The sequence below is a fragment of the Danio aesculapii genome, chromosome 5 (genome assembly GCF_903798145.1).
Source record: "Danio aesculapii chromosome 5, fDanAes4.1, whole genome shotgun sequence".
Classification (NCBI taxonomy): Eukaryota; Metazoa; Chordata; class Actinopteri; order Cypriniformes; family Danionidae; genus Danio; species Danio aesculapii.
Window position 1 is genome coordinate 45861086 of NC_079439.1, and position 26037 is coordinate 45887122.

At 34.9% G+C, this 26037-nt stretch overlaps 1 protein-coding gene across 4 annotated transcripts in view; it reads left to right on the plus strand.

Annotated features, from left to right (window-relative positions):
- Positions 1-26037, plus strand: part of mink1 (misshapen-like kinase 1) — a 78633-nt gene that overhangs the window by 6698 nt on the left and 45898 nt on the right. For all 4 annotated transcript variants that reach the window (XM_056458320.1, XM_056458321.1, XM_056458323.1 and 1 more), the window contains exons 2-9: positions 7584-7649; positions 11972-12154; positions 12416-12526; positions 15598-15688; positions 16100-16230; positions 18510-18564; positions 21717-21795; positions 24260-24435. In XM_056458320.1, the coding sequence (XP_056314295.1) occupies positions 7584-7649; positions 11972-12154; positions 12416-12526; positions 15598-15688; positions 16100-16230; positions 18510-18564; positions 21717-21795; positions 24260-24435 (892 nt within the window). The remainder of the gene's footprint in view (positions 1-7583; positions 7650-11971; positions 12155-12415; positions 12527-15597; positions 15689-16099; positions 16231-18509; positions 18565-21716; positions 21796-24259; positions 24436-26037) is intronic.

The following is a 26037-nucleotide window of genomic DNA, read 5'->3' on the forward strand; positions in this document are numbered from 1 at the left end:
GACAACTTTTTTTCTTTTTGACTACTTATTCACCTTATTCTTCACGTATAAGCGAGCGCAGCTATCGGAATCTTCTTGGCCTGAGACTTCCGGTTTCATTCATCTCCATTGATTTTTAGACGTACATTTTTTTTTTTATGCTGCTTGATCTTGTAAACTGATATTTTCTTATTATATTAATCTACTTTTATGTATACTCATAATACACTTGTTTGTAGAGCTAGTAGTAGAGCTTTTTCTGATGTTTTTTACTCCTAGTCATTTCTCCTTAGCCAATATCTGAATTAAACAATCGCAAAAACGAGTGCACTTCCGCATTGCAGAATATGGTCAGTGCTGTCTAGGCATGGGATGATAACTGGTTTCAAGGTTTACCACGATTTTGAAAAGTCAAGGTTTTAATACCACTAAAATGTTCTGTTATACCGTTCCCAAGGTATATGTAAAGTTTTTTTTAATGTATTAGAAAATCTTATTTCTTGATTTCTTGTAAAGAAATCTGTTATTGAAACCAATAAAGAGAGCAGAAGTCAATGATTTATAATAGTTATTTAGCCTGACATGTTTACTATCAAATAATATTTTAAATCTTTCCTAAAATAAAATATATTGTGTTCAATAGGGAAAAAGTTTTTCTTTTGTTTTACCCAGACATTTAAAAAGAACTTATTATATAGCAGTAATCACAATACTGTGGTTTTTATTATTATACATTTTTTTTATTATCATTTTTTATTTTATTTTATCTTATTTTTTTTTAATTTAATTTTCTTTTCTTTTCTTTTTTTTTTATCCAAGGTTAACATTCCGTCAAAATTGTATACAGGCCCATGCCTAGTACTGTCATGACAATACAAATTGCCAACTTCCATAAAATGTTTAATGTGGAAATTTTGCTCTAATTATCATTTAAATCCTAAATGAAGACTATTTACAGAATGAAATTGCTTCATTTTTAAGACCAATATTTAATGGCTTATACGAGTACAAATGTCACTTGTTTCAAAGTTATGCTGGAACAAATTGTCTACTTAAATATACTAAAAATGCAAATTCTGCATTGATAATAACTGTTATTACATGTGCATTAATGCTGACAGCATTGATTGATTTAGATGCGTCATCTAGCTAGCGGCTGTGTTGAACAGCTCTCTTGAGCTCACTGTGTTATACAGAGCATTGATTTAGTATGTTTAAATATTGTTCTCTGACATCTACAAGTATGTGAGGGGCTTGGGTAAGTTCAAAAATTCTCTAGAAACAGTTTTATATTTTATGAGTGCACATGCACTGCCACTTCAATCCGGAGATTCAAAATAAGAGATCCACATACATAATTGAACATAAGCTTAGATCAGGGGTGCCCAAACTTAGTCCAGGAGTTTAGTTTCAACCTCAATTAGACACATCTGAACCAGCTAAGATCTTTCTAGGTACACTATAAACATTCAGGCATGTGTGTTGAAGCTAAACTATGCAAGGCACTTACCCTCAAAAGCCGCATTTCCACTGTCAGGCCAGTGCAAGCCAGGCTTTTATCGAGCCGGGACGGGCCAATAGGCCAGGAAATTGAGCAGTGAGGCCGAAATCATGTCGTGTTTCCACTGTCAGGCCAATAACTTGCAGCACGGCATGCAAACCCCACCTGCAGAATGCCCCACAAATCAAACGTCACTCAACCCGCCCAGTTCAGCGGGAGTGCAAAGCACATCACCGCATTATCACGAAAAGATTAAAATGAAGACAACCGAGACAAACAAATGACATGTTACTGTACGGCATTACATTATATGTCTATACGCAATGGCCTTTGTATTTTCATTCATTATTTTCGTTTACTAGCCGACTGACAGTTGCCATGGTGCATCGAGTGGTCTCGCCACCAACGGAAGCATGACCCACCGCACCATCCAAAATATAAAACCACAGAATTTATCCGGGAATAACTCCGTATAAAACTTTTTTGTTTGTTTTTAATAATATCCTTGTTTTGGCAGAAAGGCATATCTAGACTGATTCTCCCCAAAGCATGATTACAATTTAAAATATGAAATATCCTTCTAATAAAGCTCTACATTTAAAATTATTTTTACAACATCATATAAAAACATAAACATTAGTTTGAGGACATGGAACACATTTTTACTTTTACTTAGTTTTTCCAAATCCGTTTATAAAGCGCTTGAGCACTGGATGACAGAAAGGAAGGATGACAAGATTTTGGTAGTTTTGCTCACCCAAAAATGCTCTGTTTGCATGATTTGATTAATATCATCGTATCCAAATACTTCTTAAATAATATTTCTAAACTCCTCTGTTGTTTATTGTTTTTAGAAAATATCTAAAATCTTTTTCTTCAGAATTGTAAAATAAAGGTTTAAAATGGGTTAAAATGGTTTAATTTATTTGTATTGTATATACCTACATTGTTCTAGGTTTGGTTTGTTTTATATTGGTTTATTTAATGTGATTTTATTAAATCCAATATTTGTAATTCTTGAAAAGATTTCAGTAGCCTAGCTTATTTTATCTAGATCTATGACACTACAAAAGTGGACCAGCTGGCCCTCTTTGGCCCAAGGTATTCGGCTGGCCGAAAAAGACCGGCCACTGGCTGTGAGAAAGCCCCGCGTTTGCCCAATCAGGCCCCAGAAGTGACTATAGAAACATGACTGGCACTGGCTCGCTCGCTTTAGGCGCGACAGTGGAAACGCGGCTAATGACTGAGTTTGCCCATTCCTGGCTTAGATAAACTTAAAATTCAGGGTGAAAATGATCATTGTTGTAATCATATTAGGAATCGTTGTGGCCAATCAAATGCAACCTGGTGCATATTAATGATCCCATGTGCAAAGACACAGACTGTGTTTTGGTGTGATTGTTCTGTGATTTTAACCGGGATTTTACACTCAGTATTTACTTGAGAACACGGAAACAATGGTGTTTGAGGCTTATAGCATGTCATTTCCATTATTCAGCTTTGGCATTCCAAAGTATTTTCAGATTTTTATGAAATGTATTGCTGATATAAATTGTTGCTGATGCAAACTAGTGAAGAAATCTTTCTTTGTTCCCTTCTTTTTATCCTTGGCCGATCATATGCCTGTAGGTAGTTCAGAGAAAAATTCAAATTTGCTGGTAATTTACTCACCCTCAGGACTTTCTATATGTAGGTGACTTTTTGTTCTTTGGTAGAACTTTTTTTTAAAACAGCTGAAACTTGTTCATGCTGATTCATAAAATGCAAGTCAACAACTATTAGCAACATAAGAGTAAAACAAATGCAGGCAAAACAAATTCAACGCTCAGGGTTTCCTTTAAGAATCTACTAAACATAATAAATTGCAAACATAATGCAGTGTTTTCAAAAATTAAACCTAAATTAAATCTGAGCTCTGAAGCAATTACATAATCCAAAAACACACCGAGTAAAACACCTTTTTGGTTGCATAGCTTGTATGTAATGTAATACAGTGTAAATTATGGTGATATTGTAAACATAAACCCTTGGGCTGAAAGCAAAGGTCCTTAAAACTCATTTCAGAGAATGATCATACATTTACCTTCAGATTTATGGGAGGTCACCTTGACAGACATTCCAGTGATGTCCATGTTTTAAAGTAACTATATTCAAAAGGTTTTAATCAACTATTTCATGTAATAAGGAAACAATTTCTCTGATAGTGTGATGATTTAAATGTCGACACACTTGTGAACATTTCTGCTGATTCATTTAGTGACTATTGGCATGTATTTTCACTCTGCAGTTCATATTCGGCCCATCTCTCAACACACCTGCATGGACACACAGAGGCTATTTTTAACGGTTTTTCCTGTGTGTTTTAATTTTAAATTCTGTCATTTCCCATGCAGTCTTCGAAAAGCCATGGGCAACCTTTTCAGCAAACTTCCTTCCCTCTGTGTTTCCTCTCTCAATTGGTCCTCTTCTTGTCTCCAGGGAAAGCCTTATTATTATCTGTTTATCATCTTATTCATTGGCTCATTTATTCATTTCCCTGCTTATGTGTCATCTCTCTCTCTCTCTAAAACAGATGCTCCCTAAAGAATAGGCTAATTGGCTTTGATCGTCTTTGATGAAACTCTGTTTGAATATTATAACGAACATTAAATTGTATATGTTTGATATGACGTTACTTTAGGTTAAGAACTTTCCTGCTTTTTTGAATCCTGTTTGTGTTTGTTCTCATTTCCATTCGGCCTCTCACTGATGTTTCACGTAAGTGCGTGTTGCTCGCTTACAGCTCACCACTCCAGAGCTCTTTGAGAGAGAGGAAGAGATAAAAAGAGAGATGAAGCAAGTGAGAGAGAGAAAAAGATTGCAGTTATTGGAGGCAGATGAGAGCGAGATGATCGTGGTGTGTGTATATGTGTGCGAGAGCTAGGAAGAACGTTAGCCTTGTCCACCCACAAAGCTGTACTGAGGCCATATTGAATCGGGGTGTGTGTGTGTGCTGTTTTTAACCCTCTACTCATTCTAGTTTTTGGCTGCGCTTCCCAGCTGTAGCTGCACATAAGATAAAGCTTGAGAGTTGCATAATGGCTCTTAATTCATGACAATGGCACACAAACTGTCTTTTGAATGCGAGAGGTTTGTGAAGACTTGTCATTTTGTCTTGTTCTCAATAGCTGAGCAGGTAATGGTTCTGTCATTGCCATCCTCAGCCAGCAGGAAGCCGCTCGTATAAAGGAAAAACCATCTCCAAAATGAGCTTGATTTAGGACATGAAACAGTTCCTGTCATTTGGACGGTAAATGATGTAGTTTTAATATTTTTTTTTTTTGTACTGGTAGTAACAAAATAAAAAAGTACAGAGAGTGCAGTACTCTGTTGAAGCCCAGAAAGATACACGTTTTATATACTTAATTTAACCCTCTGGTCCTTCTGCACCCAACCTGGCCTGAGTTGGGATTGAACTGGCAATTCTTTGTATGAGAGTTGGTTGTTCTAACAATGAGGCTAAAGGCCATGACCTCTAGCATCTGTCGCTAGACCACCTTTTCAGGTCACAGGACACAAGCGTATGGTCCGGCGCAGCCTTCACGCGGTCGCATAGCCCTTGCCGTGGCTGACGCTCACGTGCACCTCTCAAAAATGTAACTACACATCGCAATGACATGTATTGCAAGCTCTGTGATTGGTCGTCTTGGTAGCTGTGACCTGCGTGGGCAGGACTAAGAGCCGTGCTAACCTGTTGGAGCGAGTGTTTACAGGTGTGGGGTCTTGTGAAGTAGCTCTAGATGGAAACTGTTGTTTTGTGTTTACCTTATGATTAATGTTGTTGCACATCCGCCAGCTCCTGCCTTTGAATGAGTGAGTGTTAGCTACTTGTAAATTTAGGTAGCATTTAAAAAAAAACACACAACACCCGTGAAGAAATACGACACAGAGAAACATAAAACACCTACTGCCAGCTAACATTTCCGAAGTGCTATTGCAGAGCAACACAAACAGCATGCAGAAGTATAATTGCACTGCTACGCACAAGGCAGGCGCCGTGGGTCACGCCGATCACTCAACGCAGAAGTATAAATGAGCCTTGAGTTTTACCTGCATAGCATTTCACTAGCTGGCCTCTGTTACACTCACCCCCTAAACCTCACTCCCATCCCGGACGAGCCCCCATGTGTAACCCATTGGTCTTTTTGCACACAGCTCGGTCTGAGCTGGGATCAAGCCAGCGATTCTTTGTATGGGAGTCGGTTGCTCTAACAAGGAGGCTAAAGACCATGACCTTTAGCATCTGTTGCTAGAGCACCTTTTCAGGTCAGAGGAGTGAAGGCTGATTTATACTTCTGCATCAAGCGCACGCGTATAGTCCGGGGCAGCCTTTGCGCGGTTGCATAAACCTCGCAGTGGCTGACGCTGACGTGCACCTCTCAAAAAATTTATACATCACATTGACACATAGCACAAGCTCTGTGATTGGTCCGCTTGGTAGCTGTGACCAGTGTGGGTGGGACCAAGAGCCATGCAAACCCATTAGAGCGAGTGTTTACAGCTGTGGAGTCTCGTGAAGGAGCTCCCACCAGTCTTTGCTAGCTGGCCAAAGCACTTTGCTAGCTGGCCTCCATTACATTAATATAATAATAATAAGAGTAAGTTATGCATAATTATGTGAAATAATCATAAACAGAAACCTAGCTCTAACTCTGTTGCAAATGCATGTTGTTAATTAATGTTGTTCTGTAATGCACAATTACACACCATAACAAGGCCACTTAAAATATAGTGTAGCTGCTTCAATATGTAATACAATGGCTTTCAGCACTTTGAAAGTCAAAAAAACATACACAGGTTAAGCACAATTAATACACGAGGCTTTTGATGATACATTGAGATCTTGAGAAGCAAAACAGTCTGAGAAGCAAACATTATTTACAACTATCACCGCCACATTACTCCACAGCTCCAGCAAAAGTTTGAATAGTTGTGTCTGAAATCGCCTACTACAGTACTCAGTAGGTACTGCATTTGAATTTAAATGTACTCCTTGACCGTTAGAAATATTCTATACAGTATCATTGTCAGTAGTATGAATACTACTACGACATACTACATCCGCCATTTTGTCATCATCACATGACCTACAGTTAGTAGTACAGGATAGTGTAGCGTCCATCAGAATCTCGCCAGAAGTAGTAGGTCATCCGGGTACTTCTCATATTCTGTTTTTAGAGTTTTATGAATTCGGACATACTCGGCTTGCATACTGATTTTAGCGTACTATATAGTATGGAAGTATGCAATTTCGGACGCAGCCAATGTGTTCACAATGGTCTGGAGCACAAATTACTTGTCGCATAGTGATGAGGTTTGAGTGGGCACAAAATCCCACCTGAGCTTATACAGATTGTTTACAACAGGACGCATTTGTTATGTTGTTCAAAATTGATTGCACTTTAAGTGTACTGTTTCTGAATGCTGCATTGTGTATATAGGAAAAATTGGTTAAACTATCAGGAAACAATTTCTACTGAAGATAAAAAACTTTTTCATTGACATTTGGTCTCAGTGATTCTGATTCACCTTAATTCTGCTTGCTAATAGTTTTATTTAGAGATTTTAAGGAATATAAATGCAGTTTTCAAAGTCTTTATAAAGGGTCTTTACAAACATTTTGTGAGTTTTTTTCATGTCTTTTTTGAAATTGCAACTAAAACTGAATCATTAAACCGCAATGATACTTATGAAGTGTTCATTTGCCAAAAACAGAACTCATAAATCATTTTCATAATGAGCTTTTTTTTTGACTTATCCATTTTTGCAAATTAACTTTTGATATGTAACAGTTTATTCATTTATTTTTCAAAGATTTGATAAAGTGGTGACTGTACAGTATTTCTGCAGGTTTTTTAAAGCTAAACCATTGAAAGAGCATGCTTCAATTGTTCACATTCTTAAATAAAGTATGTTTCTGGCTTAAGCCTCTAGGGCATTTATAATTTTAATTTGGCTTGGCTAGAGCCATTTTAAAATAAGTCCAAATTAATTGTCTCTCCCCACTCAGGATTTGCATGTTTGAAATGATATTTTAATCCTAAAATTGTTTTCTTTCTGGCAGGACCCAGCAGGGATCTTCGAGTTGGTGGAGGTCGTGGGCAACGGCACCTATGGACAAGTTTACAAGGTGAGTTATAAGGAGAGATTGAGGGCGAGAAAAGAGATATCGGCAATACTAGATGACGCCACAATAATTCAATTAAACCTCCATTTGTGTTCTGTGAGGAAATGCGTGATGTGGTGTGATGAAGGTTTCAGTGGGAGATGGATTAGAGATGCTGCTGGAACATGAGTAACAGAGGACAGAAGTGCTGTAAAGCAGTTGTGTACGTGAGGACATGTGTGAGAATGTCATTGCACTCTCAGCATGGTGCAGTAACACAGCGACTGCCTCAGATCACTGCAGCTGCGCTCAGACCTGTCAATACTCGCTCTTGAGATGATGAAGTCCCCTGGACATGAAGAACAGCTTAAATTGCGTCATTTTTGCACCTCTAGTGACAAATAGGGAGGCTCCCATTAGTATTTTTGCCGGTATTGACTGCCGGTTTCTTGACCATCAAGATACTGATTATTCAAGCTTATATGCTTGTCAGATAAAGTAATGCCACAGATTTTGCTTGGCTCTATAGTTTACAATGTACATACTGTATTTTGCTGAAACTTTACATTAAAGTTATATTAGTTAATGCATTTACTAACATAAACAAACAATGAACAATACATTATTACCGTATTAATTCATCTTTAACCCTGCAGATCGGGATGTTTTTATCCAGTCTTGGGTGATTTTGAGGCTTAATTTGGACACAACTCTCAGAAAATGGGATGACAAATGAGATTTTTTGGTGACGAATCTTATTTTGACACATAATTTGGGAAAATGCTTCGAGTAGTGTTGAGTTTTTCAAAAATTCCGAAGCAAATTCACCATATTTTTTTATTTTTTTGGGAGGTGAAAATGTTGATCAACAGTAAAGATCACTAATTTTACCTCTTCCCATCAGGGAAACCACCAACAATCATGAATGGAGGATTATTTGGTGTCATGGCTTTGCATTCAAAAAATGTAAAATATAAATCAATGTGGCAAAAACGGCCACAAACGGCTACAAAAGGGTAGTACATTTGAACATTACACAAGGGTTAATGAAAATAAAGTTGTTCGTTGTTAGTTCATGTTAACTCAAGGTGCATTAAATATTGTTTAATATAAAAAATGTTTAACATGCACAGATTTGGATTTTAGTTGTGCCTTGGTAAATGTTGAACTGTGATTAATAAATTCTGTATAGTATATAGAAGTATAGTCCCTTAACATTTCATATTAGTGAATACATCAACTAATGAACATTATTTTATAGACCATTTTGAGGCATGTAAACAATAACAATGGTCCTAATGTATTTCCTGTTTCACATTTTTAATTTCTGTAGCTTTCGAGAATTCAAAAAAAGCCACATATTGATAAATAATGTTATGATAGCTGTTTTAACATTAAGTTATGATTGAATTGCCTCTTGTTACAGTTATGAAATAGTTTGACAACAAGCAGGAAAATATTCATGTCCCAATGACATAACCACATTGAAGTGGTCTATAGTCTGACCATGTTTTAAAATTGAGAATCCAATAATGTATATTTCAAGTCTGAAAAAGCTAAACTTATGCAAAATATTGTGATACTTTGGATATGAAATAACCTACAAGATAAACAATTATAACTGCATACTAAAAGTATAACTGTGTATTATCCAAGATGTGAAAATGCATTGTTTTGTGTTTGGAGAAATATGAAGTACGTCACATTCTGGCTACACAGAGAAAACATGTCGGTCTTCTGCAAGTTCTGCAGAAACTCTTGTTAGTGTCACTGAAGCTTAAAAATGCATCTCTAACTTTGACTGTTTCAGCACTTTTACTGTTTATGATAAAAAATCTTGAGCATGCAGGCAGTAAACATGAGCACTCAAAACTATGACCTTTCACCAGTGAATTAGTGATGGGTCGTTCTTGAACAATTAGTTCATTTTGAACAAATCTTTAATGTGACTCAGGAACAATGAGTCCTCTCAGAGAGTGATTTGTTCATTTGCACAGGAGGAGGGAAGATTAGCTCCTTTTTCAAGTCTTCTGTCAGGTTGGAGTCTTCATTCGTCATGTGAAAGACTTATAACTAACCCTATCCTACTGTAGGCAGTCAGAGCCGGAAAAGATTTGATTCCTTCATCTCTCAAGTCCTCAGGTTTTTGAGTCATTCATCTCTTTACATGTGACTTGACGGCAGGATTGGATACAGAAATTAATAAATGATTTCTAATCCTCCTTATAAGAATTCTCCTTTATACAGTATCTTTATATAAACATATATTTTGGTTTACTTTGATTAATATGACTATTTGTTGTCTAATGTGTTTTAAACAGTGAACTTATCAATATGTACAGATGTTTAAACTTACCTTTTTAAATGAGTATATGTTTGTTTATGTCAAATGGGCAGGGCTTCGCCAATTCACTGTGCACGTCAAATCAGCAAGTAGTTCCGTCATTTTTTTTTTAGGTTTTCTTGCTTTACCATACATCGAGAACCCACTACGAGCCTTTCTGGTTTGTTAACCTTACATTATAGCATTAATATTAACACTATGTACATTTCTCAAACTGTAGCTCCATTTTTAAATCTTTGAATTTCATTCGTTAGGGTCCTTTTCTATAATGCTGAATGTGGTAATCGTTTTTGGACCGTGTTTTAAACTTTATGCATATGATGAAGATGAACTAATAATTTCAATTAGTCTTTCGAATGATGAAACCCGAACATTGAATCGAGACAAGAATGATTTAATTGTGGCTCAGACTGCATAGTTTAAGCTTATGTGGTGCTGTCACATGAAAAACAAACTGAAACGAATAAACGAATGAGTCTCAAAGACTCAATATGTGAAGTAATAATGGGTCTTTCCGACTTGATTGCATTCATTGGTTAAGCATATGGGACTGTCAGTGTCATGTGAATGAATGACTTAAACGCAAAGACAGATAAGAGGTGAGCTGAGCTAATTATAGACAAAAAACCAATGTAAACAACAAAGTATTCTTCTTCTTCTTATAATATTATAGTTCTGACTTTGTACTGTGATCAGGGTTTGTATGTTCCCTAGTTAGACTTATTTGGGAATCAACTTGTAACATTTTGGCAAATTGTCTGAAATGATTAGAAAAAAAGATTTGTTCATCTCGCTGAATGAGACTCATATTTCAGAGTCTGTAAAATGATCTGAACTTCCTGTAAAAAGATCTGAATCTCTACAGTGAAGTATTTCGCTTCCGATTGGCTTATAAAGTTTTTTATATGCTGATCTCATCACCTATTGGTCAGTCAGACAGATTCTCTTAGTTCAAACTCACTTCACTGGTAATGTCAAGCTGGTCTTAATAGCTGGTGCATCAACATAAAGCACTGAGGTGCTCATGGAGACCTGAGTTTGATTCCCAGCTGGCGGCTCGAGGTCCTTTGCCGATCCTTACCTTCTTGGTCTGCTCCCCATGCATTGTTGTCACTCTTTCCTATATAATAAAGGTTAAATATAGAAAGAAAGAAAGTCAGAGAGTTAACATTTTTTAGGACAGATCGATATACAAATGGCTTACATCTAGTCTGCATGTTATTCCAGCATAGGAGTATTTTAATGACAAAGAAAGAAAAATACGCAATTGACTTTTAAGGAGGCATGTGACCTGTCATTATACATTCAGGCTCATGTAGTGATTTTAACCCTACAGGCCTCTGTAATTATTGCAGTGTATGACATGAGCTTTCTTTAAATTGTTTGTAAGGTGTAATTTATACTTCAGGCTCTATTGTTTGGTGAATGTGTCATTTATAAGCTGTAGTGAGGATATTGTTTATGTCATGGTGCATAATGAGTATGTATGGTAGTTTATAAAGGGATATGGCGAGTGATGAATGTGTGGCTTGCGGAGGGACGGAAAGGTGGTTTATCCAGTTTAGCTTTAGAGTTGAATATTTAGTTTATGTAACAGTGTATACAATGGACAATGTGGAATTTGGAATTATACATGGTATTGGGATTATTAAGTAACATGGCATTTCACAAAACACTGTTTTTAGCACTGGAGGGTCTGTTCATTTGCTAGAAAAGTATTTTTATATACAAAATATTGTTTATTATCATTATATTTAAAATTCCATTTATTTCAGGACAGATATTATATAATTTTCAGTTTTCTGTGTCAAGGTTCTTCATTGAAAAAAATAAATGGCATATTAATGAATGTCTTTACTCTGACTTTACTCTGGCTGTTGATCAATTTAATGCCTCCATACTGTATAATTCAATATGGTGTGTAGTCTGATGACGGGGTGTTAACTCATTGTAAATTTATGCTCTTACTTGCTGATTAATACATTTTTTTTTTCTGTTTCAGGGTCGTCATGTTAAGACGGGTCAGCTGGCGGCCATAAAAGTTATGGATGTGACTGAGGAAGAAGAGGAGGAGATTAAAGCGGAGATTAACATGCTGAAGAAGTACAGTCACCATAGAAATATCGCCACCTACTATGGAGCCTTTGTGAAGAAGAGTCCACCTGGACACGATGACCAGCTCTGGGTCTGTTTGCTTCCTCAAATCTCTGAACCCCATATCCAGCATAACCTGTGACTCCTGATTTCATAATTACTATGATAACTTCTTTAAAAAAAGCAACATAAAATATTGTGCTATATTGCAGCTACAGTCTGCCGTTAGCAGAAGTGGCTTAGCATGAAAAATTGACATTTTGAGGTCATGGTCATGTTTATTTGGAGGAATCACTGGCCTGTATCAGCTTGCAGTTTTCTAATAATGTGTATTTTGTGTGTTTTTTTTTAGTTGGTGATGGAGTTTTGTGGTGCCGGCTCAGTAACGGACTTAGTGAAGAACACAAAAGGCAACTCTCTAAAAGAAGACTGGATCGCCTATATCTGCAGAGAGATCCTTAGGGTGAGACTTTTTAAGTGTCTCTTTTTTTATTGTAGTGACTGTTATTATGCAGTGGTAATGAACATCTAGCCGGTTGTAAGCACATTTGTTTTGCAATAACAAACAATGAATTTAAATCACCATGCTTTTTACTTAATTGTTACTTTCCACAAGTGTAAATATTTGGACGCCAAACATTGATTTGAGTGAAAAGATTTTACTAATTCACTGAACAGAATGCTTCCGTGATAAAGCAATATTACTGTACTATTAATACTAAAGTTTGTGGATTTTCATAATTGATTTCAGCAAAGAAAAACACTTGCTAGCAGGTTTATGGTGCATGTTTCAGCCAGGGGTGGCACAATGATTATTTTTTTATTATTTATTTTTTGTTATTTACAGTTTATGATAAAACTTTACTTGAGCGTTTATTCGTGCTATGTTGTATGACAATACAGTACATCGACGCAATTCTAACATTTTAGCTCTATACACCAACAAAATGCATTTTTTAATTAAACTAACTTATCAAGCTGTAATTTCAGGGTATTTACATCCAAATCAGGTAAACGCTGTTGGAATTGCAACAGTTTGCATATGGGTCTCCCACTTGTTAAGGGTCCAAAAACAATGGGACAGAATAATAATCAGGAATCAAACTTTCACTTTTTAATATTTGGTTGCAAATCCTTTGCAGTCAACTACAGCCTGAAGTCTGGAACGCATAGACATCACCAGACGCTGGGTTTCATTCCTGGTGGTGCTCTGCTAGGCCTCTACAGCAACTGTCTTCCGTTTCTGCTTGTTCTTGGGGCATTTTCCCTTTAGTTTTGTCTTCAACAAGTAAAATGCATGCTCAATGGGATTTAGGTCAGGTAATTGACTTGGTCATTTCATAACATTCCATCTCTTTCCCTTGAAAAACGCTTTGGTTGCTTTTGCAGTATGCTTTGGGTCATTCTTCATCTGCACTGTGAAGCACCGTCCAATGAATTATGAAAATATTGCCGGAAACGCTTCAGAATTCATCCTGCTGCTTTTGTCAGCAGTTATGTCATCAATAAATACAAGAGAACCCGTTTCATTGGCAGCCATACATGCCCACGCCATGACACTATGCTTCATTGCTTAGAATCATGAACAGTTCCTTTCCTTCTCCATACTCTTCTCTTTCCATCACTCTGGTACAAGTTTATCTTGATCTCATCTGTCCACAGGATGTTGTTCCAGCACTGTGAAGGTTTTTTTAGAGCTCTCATCTGGCCTTTCTGTTTTTGAGGCTGACCAATGGTTTACATTTTGTGGTGAACCCTCAGTATTCACTCTGGTGTCTTCTCTTGATTGTTTACTCTGATACACATATACCTACCTCCTAGAGAGTGTTCTTGATCTGGCCAACTGTTTCGAAGGGTGTTTTCTTCACCAGGGAAATAATTCTTTGGTCATCCATCACAATTGTTTTTCGAGGTTTTCCGGGTCTTTCGGTGTTGCTCAGCTCACTTGTGCGTTCTTTCTTTTTAAGAAAGTTCCAAACTGTTTTTTGGCCTTGCCTAATGTTTTTGCTATCTTTCTGAAGGGTTTGTTTTGTTTTTTCAGCCTAATGATGGCCTGCTTGACTAATAGTGATCTCATCTTGAGAGTTGACAGTAACAGATTCCAAATGCAAATAGCACAATTGAAATGAACTCTGTACCTTTTATCTGCTTATTGTAATTGGGATAATGAAGGAATATCACACACCTGACCATGGAACAGCTTGGAAAAGCCAATTGTCCAATTACTTGTGGACCCTTAACAAGTGGAAGGCACATATGCAAACTATTTTAATTCCTACACTGTTCACCTGATTTGGATGTAAATACACTCAAAGCTGTCAGCGTGAAGTTAAAGCACCTTATTCGTTTCATTTCAAATCGAATGTGTTTTTGTATAGAGCCAGAAATGTTAGAATTGTGTTGATGTCCCAATATTTATGGATCTAACTGTATATATTGTATAGACAAAAATAAAAAGTCTGTCATTTCCTATTTTGCTCTATCATTTATTTCGTGGTCAAAATACGTTGTTAACAGCAATACTTTTTCATGAGGATGGGGAATAACATAATTGTCAGAAAGTTGTGAGCTTAAAGTACAATATTTAGATTGTATGTAATTTGGCGATGTTTTATATTGAATGATTGAATTTGGATTGAAATGAGATAACTTGTATTGTGAATCTGTCCTTCCCTAGCTTATGTTATAAGTATTAAATGTTGAACCTAATACATTTACTGTGGCTATTCTAGAACGTTATGAATACATTTTGAAATTATAAGATTTTATCTGCATTCTGATCAGATAGAAGACTTTATAACATACCCATACCATATAGCAAAATAATCTTGGGATCAGATTTTATGAATAAAAGGTCCTAAAATGCATGCAACTTTTAGAAATAAATGCATTAAGCACAACCACTGGACCTCACTAATCTAAAGCTGCACAGTATGTCTGCTTTAGCACATTTTGCAAATAAGAGAGTCTTCTCTATAGTCCTTAAGAGAAATGTGCCACTCATGAGACACAGATTTTGCTTATTCTGTACCTTTTAATCCCCTCAAACAAGCCCACATCAACAAGACCATATATTGCAAGAACAGACAAGTTTTTTTTTAAAGGTGAATGTAGAAGAGGCTTGAAAATAAAGTTATAATGTGTTACTTCATTTACTGTAGTAAGTTTTTTATTTAAATTTTTTTTTTTTTTAGATTTTTCAGTCAGTATATTCATCTTAAAAGTTCATAATTGACTACAATAATCTTAATAAATATAAAAAAATTATATGTATTAAATAAATATGTATTAAAAATACAATAATTTGTAAGAAATATAATGTGCCTTTATTGTGAAGTTGCATCTAAAACATATTATTCTCCAAAATCTGAAAGTGTATGTTGGTTTATATTGTTATGATACCTCTGGTCTTGACTGACTATATGTGATTGAATGACTGAAAAAATTGCTGATTAGAAATAGAAACTTAGTTTGATGTAATTAATTATATATTATGTGATGTCGCACAGCCAGTAAACACTGTCTGCTCCTCAGGGTCTGTCTCACCTCCATGCTCATAAAGTCATCCACAGAGACATCAAGGGACAGAATGTGCTGCTTACAGAGAATGCAGAGGTTAAACTGGGTGAGTGGGATATTTGCTTGACACGCAATGAAAAGCACACGCTCTCATTAACTTCAGTTTAGCTCTTATCTGATGTGGAGATATCTGATTTGTGTAGCTCTATTTTGTGTGTGTTGTCTAGCCTATATCCTATATCCTTCATTTCTTTTAACAACTAGAGCAAAGCACCGAAGCTCATTAATGTAGGCCTGACACCATGACAAAAATATCTTCACATCACAACCTGAGGGAGAGTGTGGCGGAAGTGGAAGAGTCTGCGTGTATGAGGTGGAAGAGATTAGCTTAGATGAATATAAACATCTTGGCTGCGCAACAGGTTTCATAAGAGCGTTTGAAAGCAGAAATGGCCCTGTAATATTACAGACTCTGATTGCTTCCGCTTTTTTTTTTTTCTTCACACTCTCTTTGTAGTGGATTTTGGGGTGAGCGCACAGTTGGATCGTACTGTCGGCAGAAGAAACACTTTCATCGGCACTCCATACTGGATGGCCCCAGAAGTCATTGCCTGTGATGAAAATCCCGACTCCACCTATGATTACAGGGTAAAATGAGCTTCTGACTGTCTGACACACTAAACCGTTCAAAAGTTTGGGGTCAGAGGTTTTTTTTGAAAGAAGTCTCTGCATGTTGAACAACATTGTTTATTTGATGTAAAATACAATACAGGGTGTCCGCAGAGTCTTAAAAATCTTAAATAAAAAAATAATAATGTAGCCCTTAAAAAGTCACTGAAGTATTGTCTTAAATCATTTAAAACAGGTCTTATAACGTATTTTGAAACGGGTCTTATAATAGCTTTATAACTAATATGGTTTAATTATATTCCTTACAATAACATTTGTTTAAGTTCTCTGTGTATTTATAGACCATATAGGATGGAGACACTGACCTGGATATATATATAAATTTTTATTTATTTATTTATTTATTTATTTATTTATTTTTTGTTTTTTTTAGAAAAGTTATGTTAAAAAAATATGTATACTACTAGGATTTGCTTGTTTGACACATTATTTTAAATATGTGGTTAAGAAATAACTGAATTTTGTTCATGAGCCAGGTTTAACATTTTCGAGACCAACCAGACCATTAAATAAAAAAATCATTCATAATAGTCTTAAAAATGTTTTAAAGTCTTAAATTGGACTTGGTAAAACCTGCAGTAAGATTAGTGAATGTGGATTTTTATTTATTGTTTTATTAAAGAATACAACCCTAATAAAGTACAGTACAGTGTAAAAGGGTTTCTTTATGTTAATCCATCAATTTCTAGCTACCTTAATGGCTGTTAATACATGTATAAACATCCTAAGGACATATAAAAGAGGAGAGAAAATAATATGTATGCGTGTATAAATAAATAAACGCATGCATGCATACATAGATACATACATCAGTTCTGTCTGGTTCTCAAATCTGATTGGCTAATAGCTGTGCAATAATCCCGTAATAACAGCACTCGTACAGCCTCCTCACCTTTGTGTATTAGTCGTCCACATAGGGACAGCAGATCAATAAACTCACTACAGTTTGACAAATACTGCAGCTGTTGGACAACATAATGTACTTCTGAGACTTTTTTAGGCAAGAATGTAGTTGTTTAGCTGCAGACTTGAATGAGTGGTGGAAGTTCCTCATATAGAAGAGTTTTTAGACTCTCCGTGTTGGATTTTCTTTTTTTTATACACGATTATGTCCTCGAACTGTTGTATAAATACAATATCAAGTGAATAGTAGTGCGATATGACTGTATATCATCACTGGTGGGACGCTAATGCACGCCTCCCACCAGTGATGATATACAGTGATATCGCACTGCTACTCATGTGATATTGCTCATATATATAATAAGATGGATAAAGAAAGGTGTGACATTTTTCTGTTTTAATGTTTTAAAGTATATATCTCTGTTCTGAAGAGAAAGGTGTTTTTTAAGCATGATTGCTTTAGTTTTTACTATTCAGACACCTTCACAAATCATTCAAATAAGCTGATTCGGTCCTCAATAAGCATTTTTCCATTTGTTGTTTATGCTGGGTACAGTTGTTCTTAATATTTTTGTGGAAACCATGCATTTTTTTAGAAATCTTTAATCAATTGAAATAAATATTTTAGAACACTTGACTTTATTTTATATGACTTGACTTTCACTTTTGAATAGTGCCTTACATTTCTCTGAGGGTCTCTGCCTGTTTATTTTTTATTTTTTTGTTGTCTCTTTTTAAAAGGTGCCCTAAGCATTTTTCCCATTTTTAATATTAAGAAAAAAAGTACATTTAAGGCAATGTGTTTGTGTTTAACATACAAGTGGTCTAGAAAGAGCTGCATTAAACTTTCTATATTTCCTGCAAACTTTCTCATATTGGATGCTATGTTCACCTCACACCCAGTTCCCAAATACTCATACCAGTAAAAGTACCAGTCAGCTTCTAATATGTGACATTTCACTTGGTCATTATTTAGTGAAGTGATACTCAATGCTGCTCTTTGTTTGCTTTTCAATGGGTTTCATTACTCAGCAATGTTTGTGACCACTTGTTGTCATAACGACTATCAGCTTATTAAACAACTAATTGCTGCCACTTTTAAGCTCATGGTAAATTTTTATGTTCATACTCATTTTTTATATGGATGCTTCTTTTTATGAGAACCAGGTAATATATGATTACTATGTGAAGTATGATCATCAATCCATCCATCCATCCATCCAACTTACTTCTCTTGTATTGCCTGTGATGTTTATGTAGCACAGCAGTAACCATAGATTATGACTTTTGCATGAATTAAATAATGTTTTTTTTTCTTTTCCTTTCAACAACAGAGTGATATCTGGTCTCTGGGAATCACAGCTATAGAAATGGCTGAAGGAGCACCTCGTAAGTACACTAATGTGGGGTTGTATTTGTAGACTCAAAAACACAGTGTGGATCTTACTATGAAGCAAAATAAATTATATAGATAATTACCTGTAAAAAAATAAGTAAATAACTGTCAGTGCCTCATACCAGCAGCATCACTCACACTATTTGTTGCTCCTGTTTTTAAGTGTATATTTTTAAGTGTAATATACGAGTTTGTCCTGCCACAATAATTTAATCATGTACTCTAGTTTGAAATGTATTGAAATGTACAATCCTATTTGCAGTAAAAAGCACAACAATAACTCAAAGGAAACTAATATAATATCCATATTAATGGACCTTTACATTGTTTATTATGTGTTGTTTCCGCTGCCACTTAAGTTCACCCCAAAAAGAAGAATGTGTATCACTTTTTTCACCCTCTTGTCATTTGCAAATAATGTTTCAAATTAGTTTTTGTGTGTGTGTGTGTGCGTCTGTCCCCCCATGTCTGTCTGAGCTTCCATAAAACACATTTGACTGCAAAGAAAAGCCTAAATGATATCTGATCATCTTCTAAAACAACTCATTTAAAATGACTATATTTTCTTGATTAAACATATCTGAAGATCATTTACAGTATGTCATGGGATTGTAACGACCTGAGGGTGAACAAATATAAGACCGACATTTCAATTTGTGGCTAACTAGCGTTCGATTCACATTTTACAAAACAAAACACTAAAACTGACAACATAAAATAAAAGTCATCCATGCTATTCCAGTCTAACAAATAGAATAATAAAAAAGTAGTGATAAAAAGAGACACACTACTCATTCGGAATTTACAGGTGATAAATATAGATTATATATACATATTATATATTTTGTCAAGATAAGTTTGGGTTTGGAATTTTATTATCATTATTTTTTTTTATGTGTTGGAAAAAATGTCTTGAATATGGGACAGCGTGACTTAAGGGGTTAAGTAGATTATTGTAGACCATCCAGAATAGCTTAGAATAATGGTCCATTAGTTAAAGTCAGTTAACACAGTGGTTCCCAAAGTGGGGCTCATAGGACAATGACGGGGTCGCTTGGTGATTTCCAAAAGTCAAATAAATTTTTAATAAACTATTAGAATTACCATGTTTTATCCATAACCCACAGAAGATAAAAATAGTAGTTCGTGTTTACATAAAATGCGACGACATGCAAATAAAAAGCCATCAGCCTTTACATTTTTTTTTTCATAGTGTGTTTACGTTAGATTAACAACACAGTAATAGCGTCAGCTGCAGCAGATCTTATAACAGCAGGTTAAACTTTCTGACACTCAAATACATTAAAAATAAAAACAGGCCACAACTGAACATTGAGGATGTTCTCTGAGTGGCGTTCTCCAAAACCAAGAATAGACTTGTGCGAAGACGTTGTGTCCACCAGTCTCTTTAGCTGAGGTTAATATTAAATTAAACATTTATAAATGACGATATAAATTATAGCCTATGGTTGTTAGACTGTTGCACTTTTTTGTGTTGTCAATATGGTCATTTTATATAGACCTATTGTTGTGTGCACAACATTTCAACAATTAAAACCACCTCCGAGGAATGTAGGGGTTCCAAGTCACTGGCATTGTTACTTTGGGGGTCGCAGTTCGGAAACCCCTGAGTTAATGTATTTTCTATCATTAACTAAGGATGAATAATATTGTAAAGCATTTATTAATCCATAATGTATTCATTTATTAATACATAATTTAGCATTGACTAATGCATTATTAAATCTAAAGTTGTGCTCGTTAACATTTGTTAATGCATTGTGAGTTAATATGAACGTTATTTAATTAAATTAACATTAACAAATATGATTAAATTTCATAATAAGTGGATTACAAATAGTCTGTTCATGTTAGAAAATACATTAAAGGTGCAGTAGGTAATCTGCCTAAATGCTATGCGTAAGCATAATATCTTTGAAAACACAATCCTTCCTCTGCCGTCCAAAATCACATCTTCTGAAATCACGAACACGCACATTTAAAAATGACAGGGACCCGCTAGATCGTGTCATTCGCCAGTTAAAAAACTTTGTAGTACTTTATAATACTACAATTCTGAACGAAAAACTGTATTATATTGTATATATTATATCGCACGTTTTCAGTTGTGTAGCAAGCAAAACTTGTCATAATGTGCAATATTTCGTGCATGTAAGGATCGCTGGTCTCACTCCCCACATTATTTGTCCTAAAGCGACTACTGTATTTACAGTTATTACTAAGCCATTCTTGCTTGCTATTTTAGAGGGAATATTCGGAGTATGGTAAACAATATAGGGAGCGCGTCAGAGGTTGTCATTGTTCAAAAATGAACCAATGTCAATGTAAAACCAACTTCAGCTCAGTAAAGCAGGCTAGGCGGTATAGCGCTATTTACTGATGTTCTATTGTTAAACTAAATAAAAATCGACATTATCAATGCTGTAAAAGGTCCCTTATGATACTGAAAATAGTCGCGTCAATCTTTCGCTGGAGGATTTCAGTGGCTGAACAACACTTCAGTGCGTATAATCCATTCATAACAACAAAATCTACATAAGCTTTGTGTGACTAAAATAGTTTTAAACATAACATTACCTGTCTAAAAGAAATACTTCAGCCATGGTGTCGTCCTTCCTTCAGCGTGCAAAAGTAATTCCAATATTGATTCAGGATTTGTTTTTACTGCTCTCACTCTCTGTCTCTCGTGTGCGTGTACAAGCAAACGGCAGATCTGTCTCCGTGAATCTACACTTGTTGACAATGTTTGGGCTACTTATCAGAATTATGGGAATTATCGGCCTGACAAATTTTATTTTAATCATTACTGTTGCAATGTGAAGAGATATTTAACCAATCACCTACTGCACCTTTAACTAATGAACTCTTATTTTAAGGTGTTATCAAGAAATCAGGTCTAGTCGTTGGTCTGCACCCAATTGTGATGGTAACTTCTGCAGCACAGCACTTAGTCATAATCTCTCTCTCTCACACGGACAGCATGTAGCAGCGGTCCAGTCACTGCTCCACTTGCGTTCATGAATTGTTGTCACCTCTCAAGTCAGTCAGTCAGTCTGATAATTGGGCACACATGGGTGAAAGAGTCTGTTATCAGCGTGTTTGATTTTTGTGCTCTTTCCCTCAGCGTTGTGTGACATGCATCCCATGCGAGCTTTGTTCCTTATCCCACGGAACCCTCCTCCCAAACTGAAGTCCAAGAAATGGTGAGGACACCCTGTCTCAGCTGTTATTTCGAGATCAAGCTATATTTTCCTTCTTTCTTCCCTCCCTTTTTTCCCTTCGTCTATTTATATATACACACTGACTGCATATGTATGATCGCTGCTCTCTGTGTATGCGGTTTCCTCATGTACGAATGTTTTTCAGACAGGAGTGATTGTGTTTGCACTCACACCACCTACATCTCTACACATATGGACTGCTGTCGCATGATGTAAAATGCCTTTCTAACTTGATTTCATATAGGTTCTTCTTTTCTCTGTCGGTTGCAGTTGTCATATGTTGGCATGCCATACTTCAGTTTTCCAGTTATTTTCGTCCTTCTGGTCAGAGCCCTGCCCTTGAACAGCTGGTTATAAAAGTAAAGATGGAGCATGTGTATGGCAAGGATCCAGAAGACAGACTTTTAATCAATTTTAATCCATCAATTTTTTTTGCTATAAGGTGTCGGTAAAAATACATAGACAACCAGTCAATTTATTTATTTATTTTTAAATTAAAGAAAATTATTTTGTTCATCAAGGTGACGTTTATTAAATATAAAAAAGTTGTTAAATATTTATTTATTAAATATATATTTATCACTTATTGAATGTGGTTTCAAATGAAATGATTACTACAGTCATTATTGCTTTTATTACTGTTACCATTAATAATATTAATATTGTAAAAGAGGTGTATGATATGGAAGTACTGACACTTTCCTTAAGACAACAAGCCTATACAATTTCTGCATACAGGAATAAATGGCTAAGAAGAAATGTAATGTTTTAATTTTACTGTGGTGCTTTTATATTTATGTGGAGCCTGATAATCTTTGATCTGTAACTCTTTACAAAATTTTATATAACAACATTTTATCAACCATAAATAAGATTGTTAATCATATATATATATATTTTTATAATCATATATATTGTTTTGTTTTTTGTTCTGAACTGTTTAAAAAATGTATAAATATTAAAATAATTATAATAATAATTAATAATAAATAAAAAAATAATAATTAATGATCATTAAAATTAGAGTGATTTCTGAAGGATCATGTGACTTTGAAGACTGGAATAATGAAGCTGAAAATTCATCTTTTAAAATCACTGGAATACATTATTAAATTAAATTAGACTACTTTTGAACAGTTATTTTATAGTGCAATAATATTTCACAATTTTACAATTTGTACTGTATTTTTGATGAATAAATCCTCCAGCCGTGGTGAGCAAGATAAGCTTAATTTAAAACATCCTACTGACCCCAAACCCTTGACCGGTAGTGTATATATTTGTTATTACTACAAAGATGAATTATATTGATTAGGACTATAATGACATTATTAATTAATAAAGTTTTTATCAAGCTTTTCTTTTTTTAATAACAGAAAAGTGTGGAACCGAAGTTTTAAATGATAATATTTCACAGTATTATTTTTTTCAAATCAAATTAATGCAGTCTTGGTGTGCAGAAACTTTTTAAACTCACACCGACATCAAACTTTTGAATGTTGGTGTGCTCATATTTCTCATTAAATACGTTTTTAACAAAGCAAACCAGTTATGGTTATTAATATTTTTAAAACATAAGATATAAAATACATTTTTGTAATATTTTTGTAATATACTATTCATTTTTTTTTGAAAATGTAATGAAGTACAGTACAATGCAAACTATTGCTAATTTGTTGGTCATTTTCAGCACATTCTAGCAGCAACCGAAGCTACTGTCACAGCTAATTGGCATATTTTTGAAATGATCTCATCTTAACAGGATCTGCTAGCTGTACCTGGCTGATGTATTTAAATCAGAAGAGTTCACCGCAGAGTTCACTTTTTCATACACTGTTGAAATTGCCATTTGTTTGGCATAAAAAATAAATGGACCTTATTTTCCATCAAATACATGAAACCTAAAACAGTTAAGTCAGGTCAAAAATTTAATATTTGAAAGGAAATGAAAACTGGTTTGTTAGATTTGTGTAAGACAAAGTTAATAAAATATAACTATTACAAACAAAATAAACATGTATTTTAGTTCTCCTTACTCTGCAACAAATCCATTCAATTACAACAGTATTCAGAACACAAAATAATGTACAGTAATAACATGAATCAAATGATGATGCGTTCACTGTAAGCAACATTAATTGTCAATGTGAAACTTTACAAACGCCTGCCTCTTTCTTTCGACACCAATTCAGATCTTCATCTGTTGCTTGGTTGAATATAAGTCCCTTTTATAATAAAAGTTACAGCACATTTCAGATGACTTAAGGACTTTATTTATTTTTTTTTTTTTTATGTGTTACTTGATCAGCTATTGTAAGATGTATCTAGAGCACACAAAAGAGTAAATAACAATTGTGCCAACGGTTCAAAACTTTTTCTATAATCAGATTTGGTCTTGGATGGTCTTTCCTACTCAAAATAAAATGTTTGTTTTGTTGACTTTCAGGTCCAAGAAGTTCATTGACTTCATCGAGGGCTGTCTGGTAAAGTCATATCCGAATCGTCCATCCACTGAGCAGCTCCTGAAACACTCATTCATCAGAGACCAGCCCACTGAAAGACAAGTCCGCATCCAGCTCAAAGATCACATCGACAGAACACGCAAGAAACGTGGTGAAAAAGGTATGTGCATTTGTGTTGTTTTATGTCATCTTTTACGAATAATCATAAACCAAGAACAATAAAACTTCTCTTGTAACCTCAAGCATTTAAGAAAACAAATTCTTGATTAATGATCCCGGAGGTGAATCAGTTTTGCTATCAGAATTAGTGAGCCATTTTTAAGCCACGGTGACTAATCTAGTTTGAGTTGTGTCATAGATGAAATATAGGCTAAATAATAATTATACTTGACAAAAGGAACCAACAGATGTATTTAAAGTTGTAATTTGAAGCTTAAATGTATGTAAAAACAGAGGCAGGAATCAACATCAACCTCTGCATAAATGGATGAATTTAGCAAAGTTTATTGACATCTTTTCACTCAAGAAAAATCACAGTAAGAGCTGAGTGATATGACACGATGCATTAACCTGCATTAAACACTCATACTCTGCAGTTTACATGTCTTTGTTGCCTCATTAGAAACATGGCAAATTTAACAATACACACGCTAAGTTAACAAAATATACATGTAAACAGACTTTATGCCTCTTATAGGTGGCACTGAATAATTCTATACCTCGTATGTCCTACATTTTGTGTTCTGATGAGCTGTAAATAGATGAGATCCATGGCTGTCTGTCTCGCAGAACCTTTTTAGTCTCCGTGCCTTTCTGTTTTTTTAAGAGGGTCCCACTACATCGTATGTTTAATCCAAGCTTAGATAAACCAAAAGAAAAAGGAAATATAATTGTTATAATCTCAATAGAAAACTTTGGCTTGTTAAACACAACTAGGTGCGTGGATGGTCATAATTTTTATTTGATTTTTTTTTTATACTAAGATTTTTATGAAAACAAGGGGGTTTGAAGCTCATAGTATGTCATTTCTAATATTCTGAACTATTATTATTCAGCTACCTGTATACCTAGGTATTAAGGATGTAATGATTCACCTGCCTCAAGACTCGATATGATTCACGATACTAATCTCACGATACGATTTAGTCACAAATATTTTTGAAAAAATTATTTAAAAACAAATTTAAGGTGAAGAGCCCCCTTTTTTTTCTTGGATGCTGCACATTTTTTGAAAAATAATATATTTTCTGCCATAACAAAATTGCTTTTTAAAAAATTATAAATTTAATAATAATAAAACAAACTAAAGAAGGCTCATTAATATAAACAAATTAAAACTGTGACTGTGTTGGGATTTTACATTTTTAAAAAGAAATATCAACATATCTATGTTTTCTGGCATAAGCAGAGATCTTTGCACATTTACAATGCTCCCTACTGAAGAGAAAACTGTTTCACTGGGGACTGAGATGACCGGTGTGGAGAGGAAAGCCTTTCTTAAACCAGAGAGCAGCGGGTACAGAGGTGGTCAATAGTGGTCTGATTCAGGGGACTGGCCACTGGCATAAAAAAAACTGATTAATAAAATGACTAATTATATTGTAGGATAGAGACAATAGTTAAACATGATTATGAAGGTGAATAATTAATATTACTAGTATAGTTAATTGATATAAGTATCAGTGCGAAACATTTAAGAAGAGATAATCTTGAACGTTTTAAATATTCAATAATAATAAGCTAATAAGTAAAATATGCATAA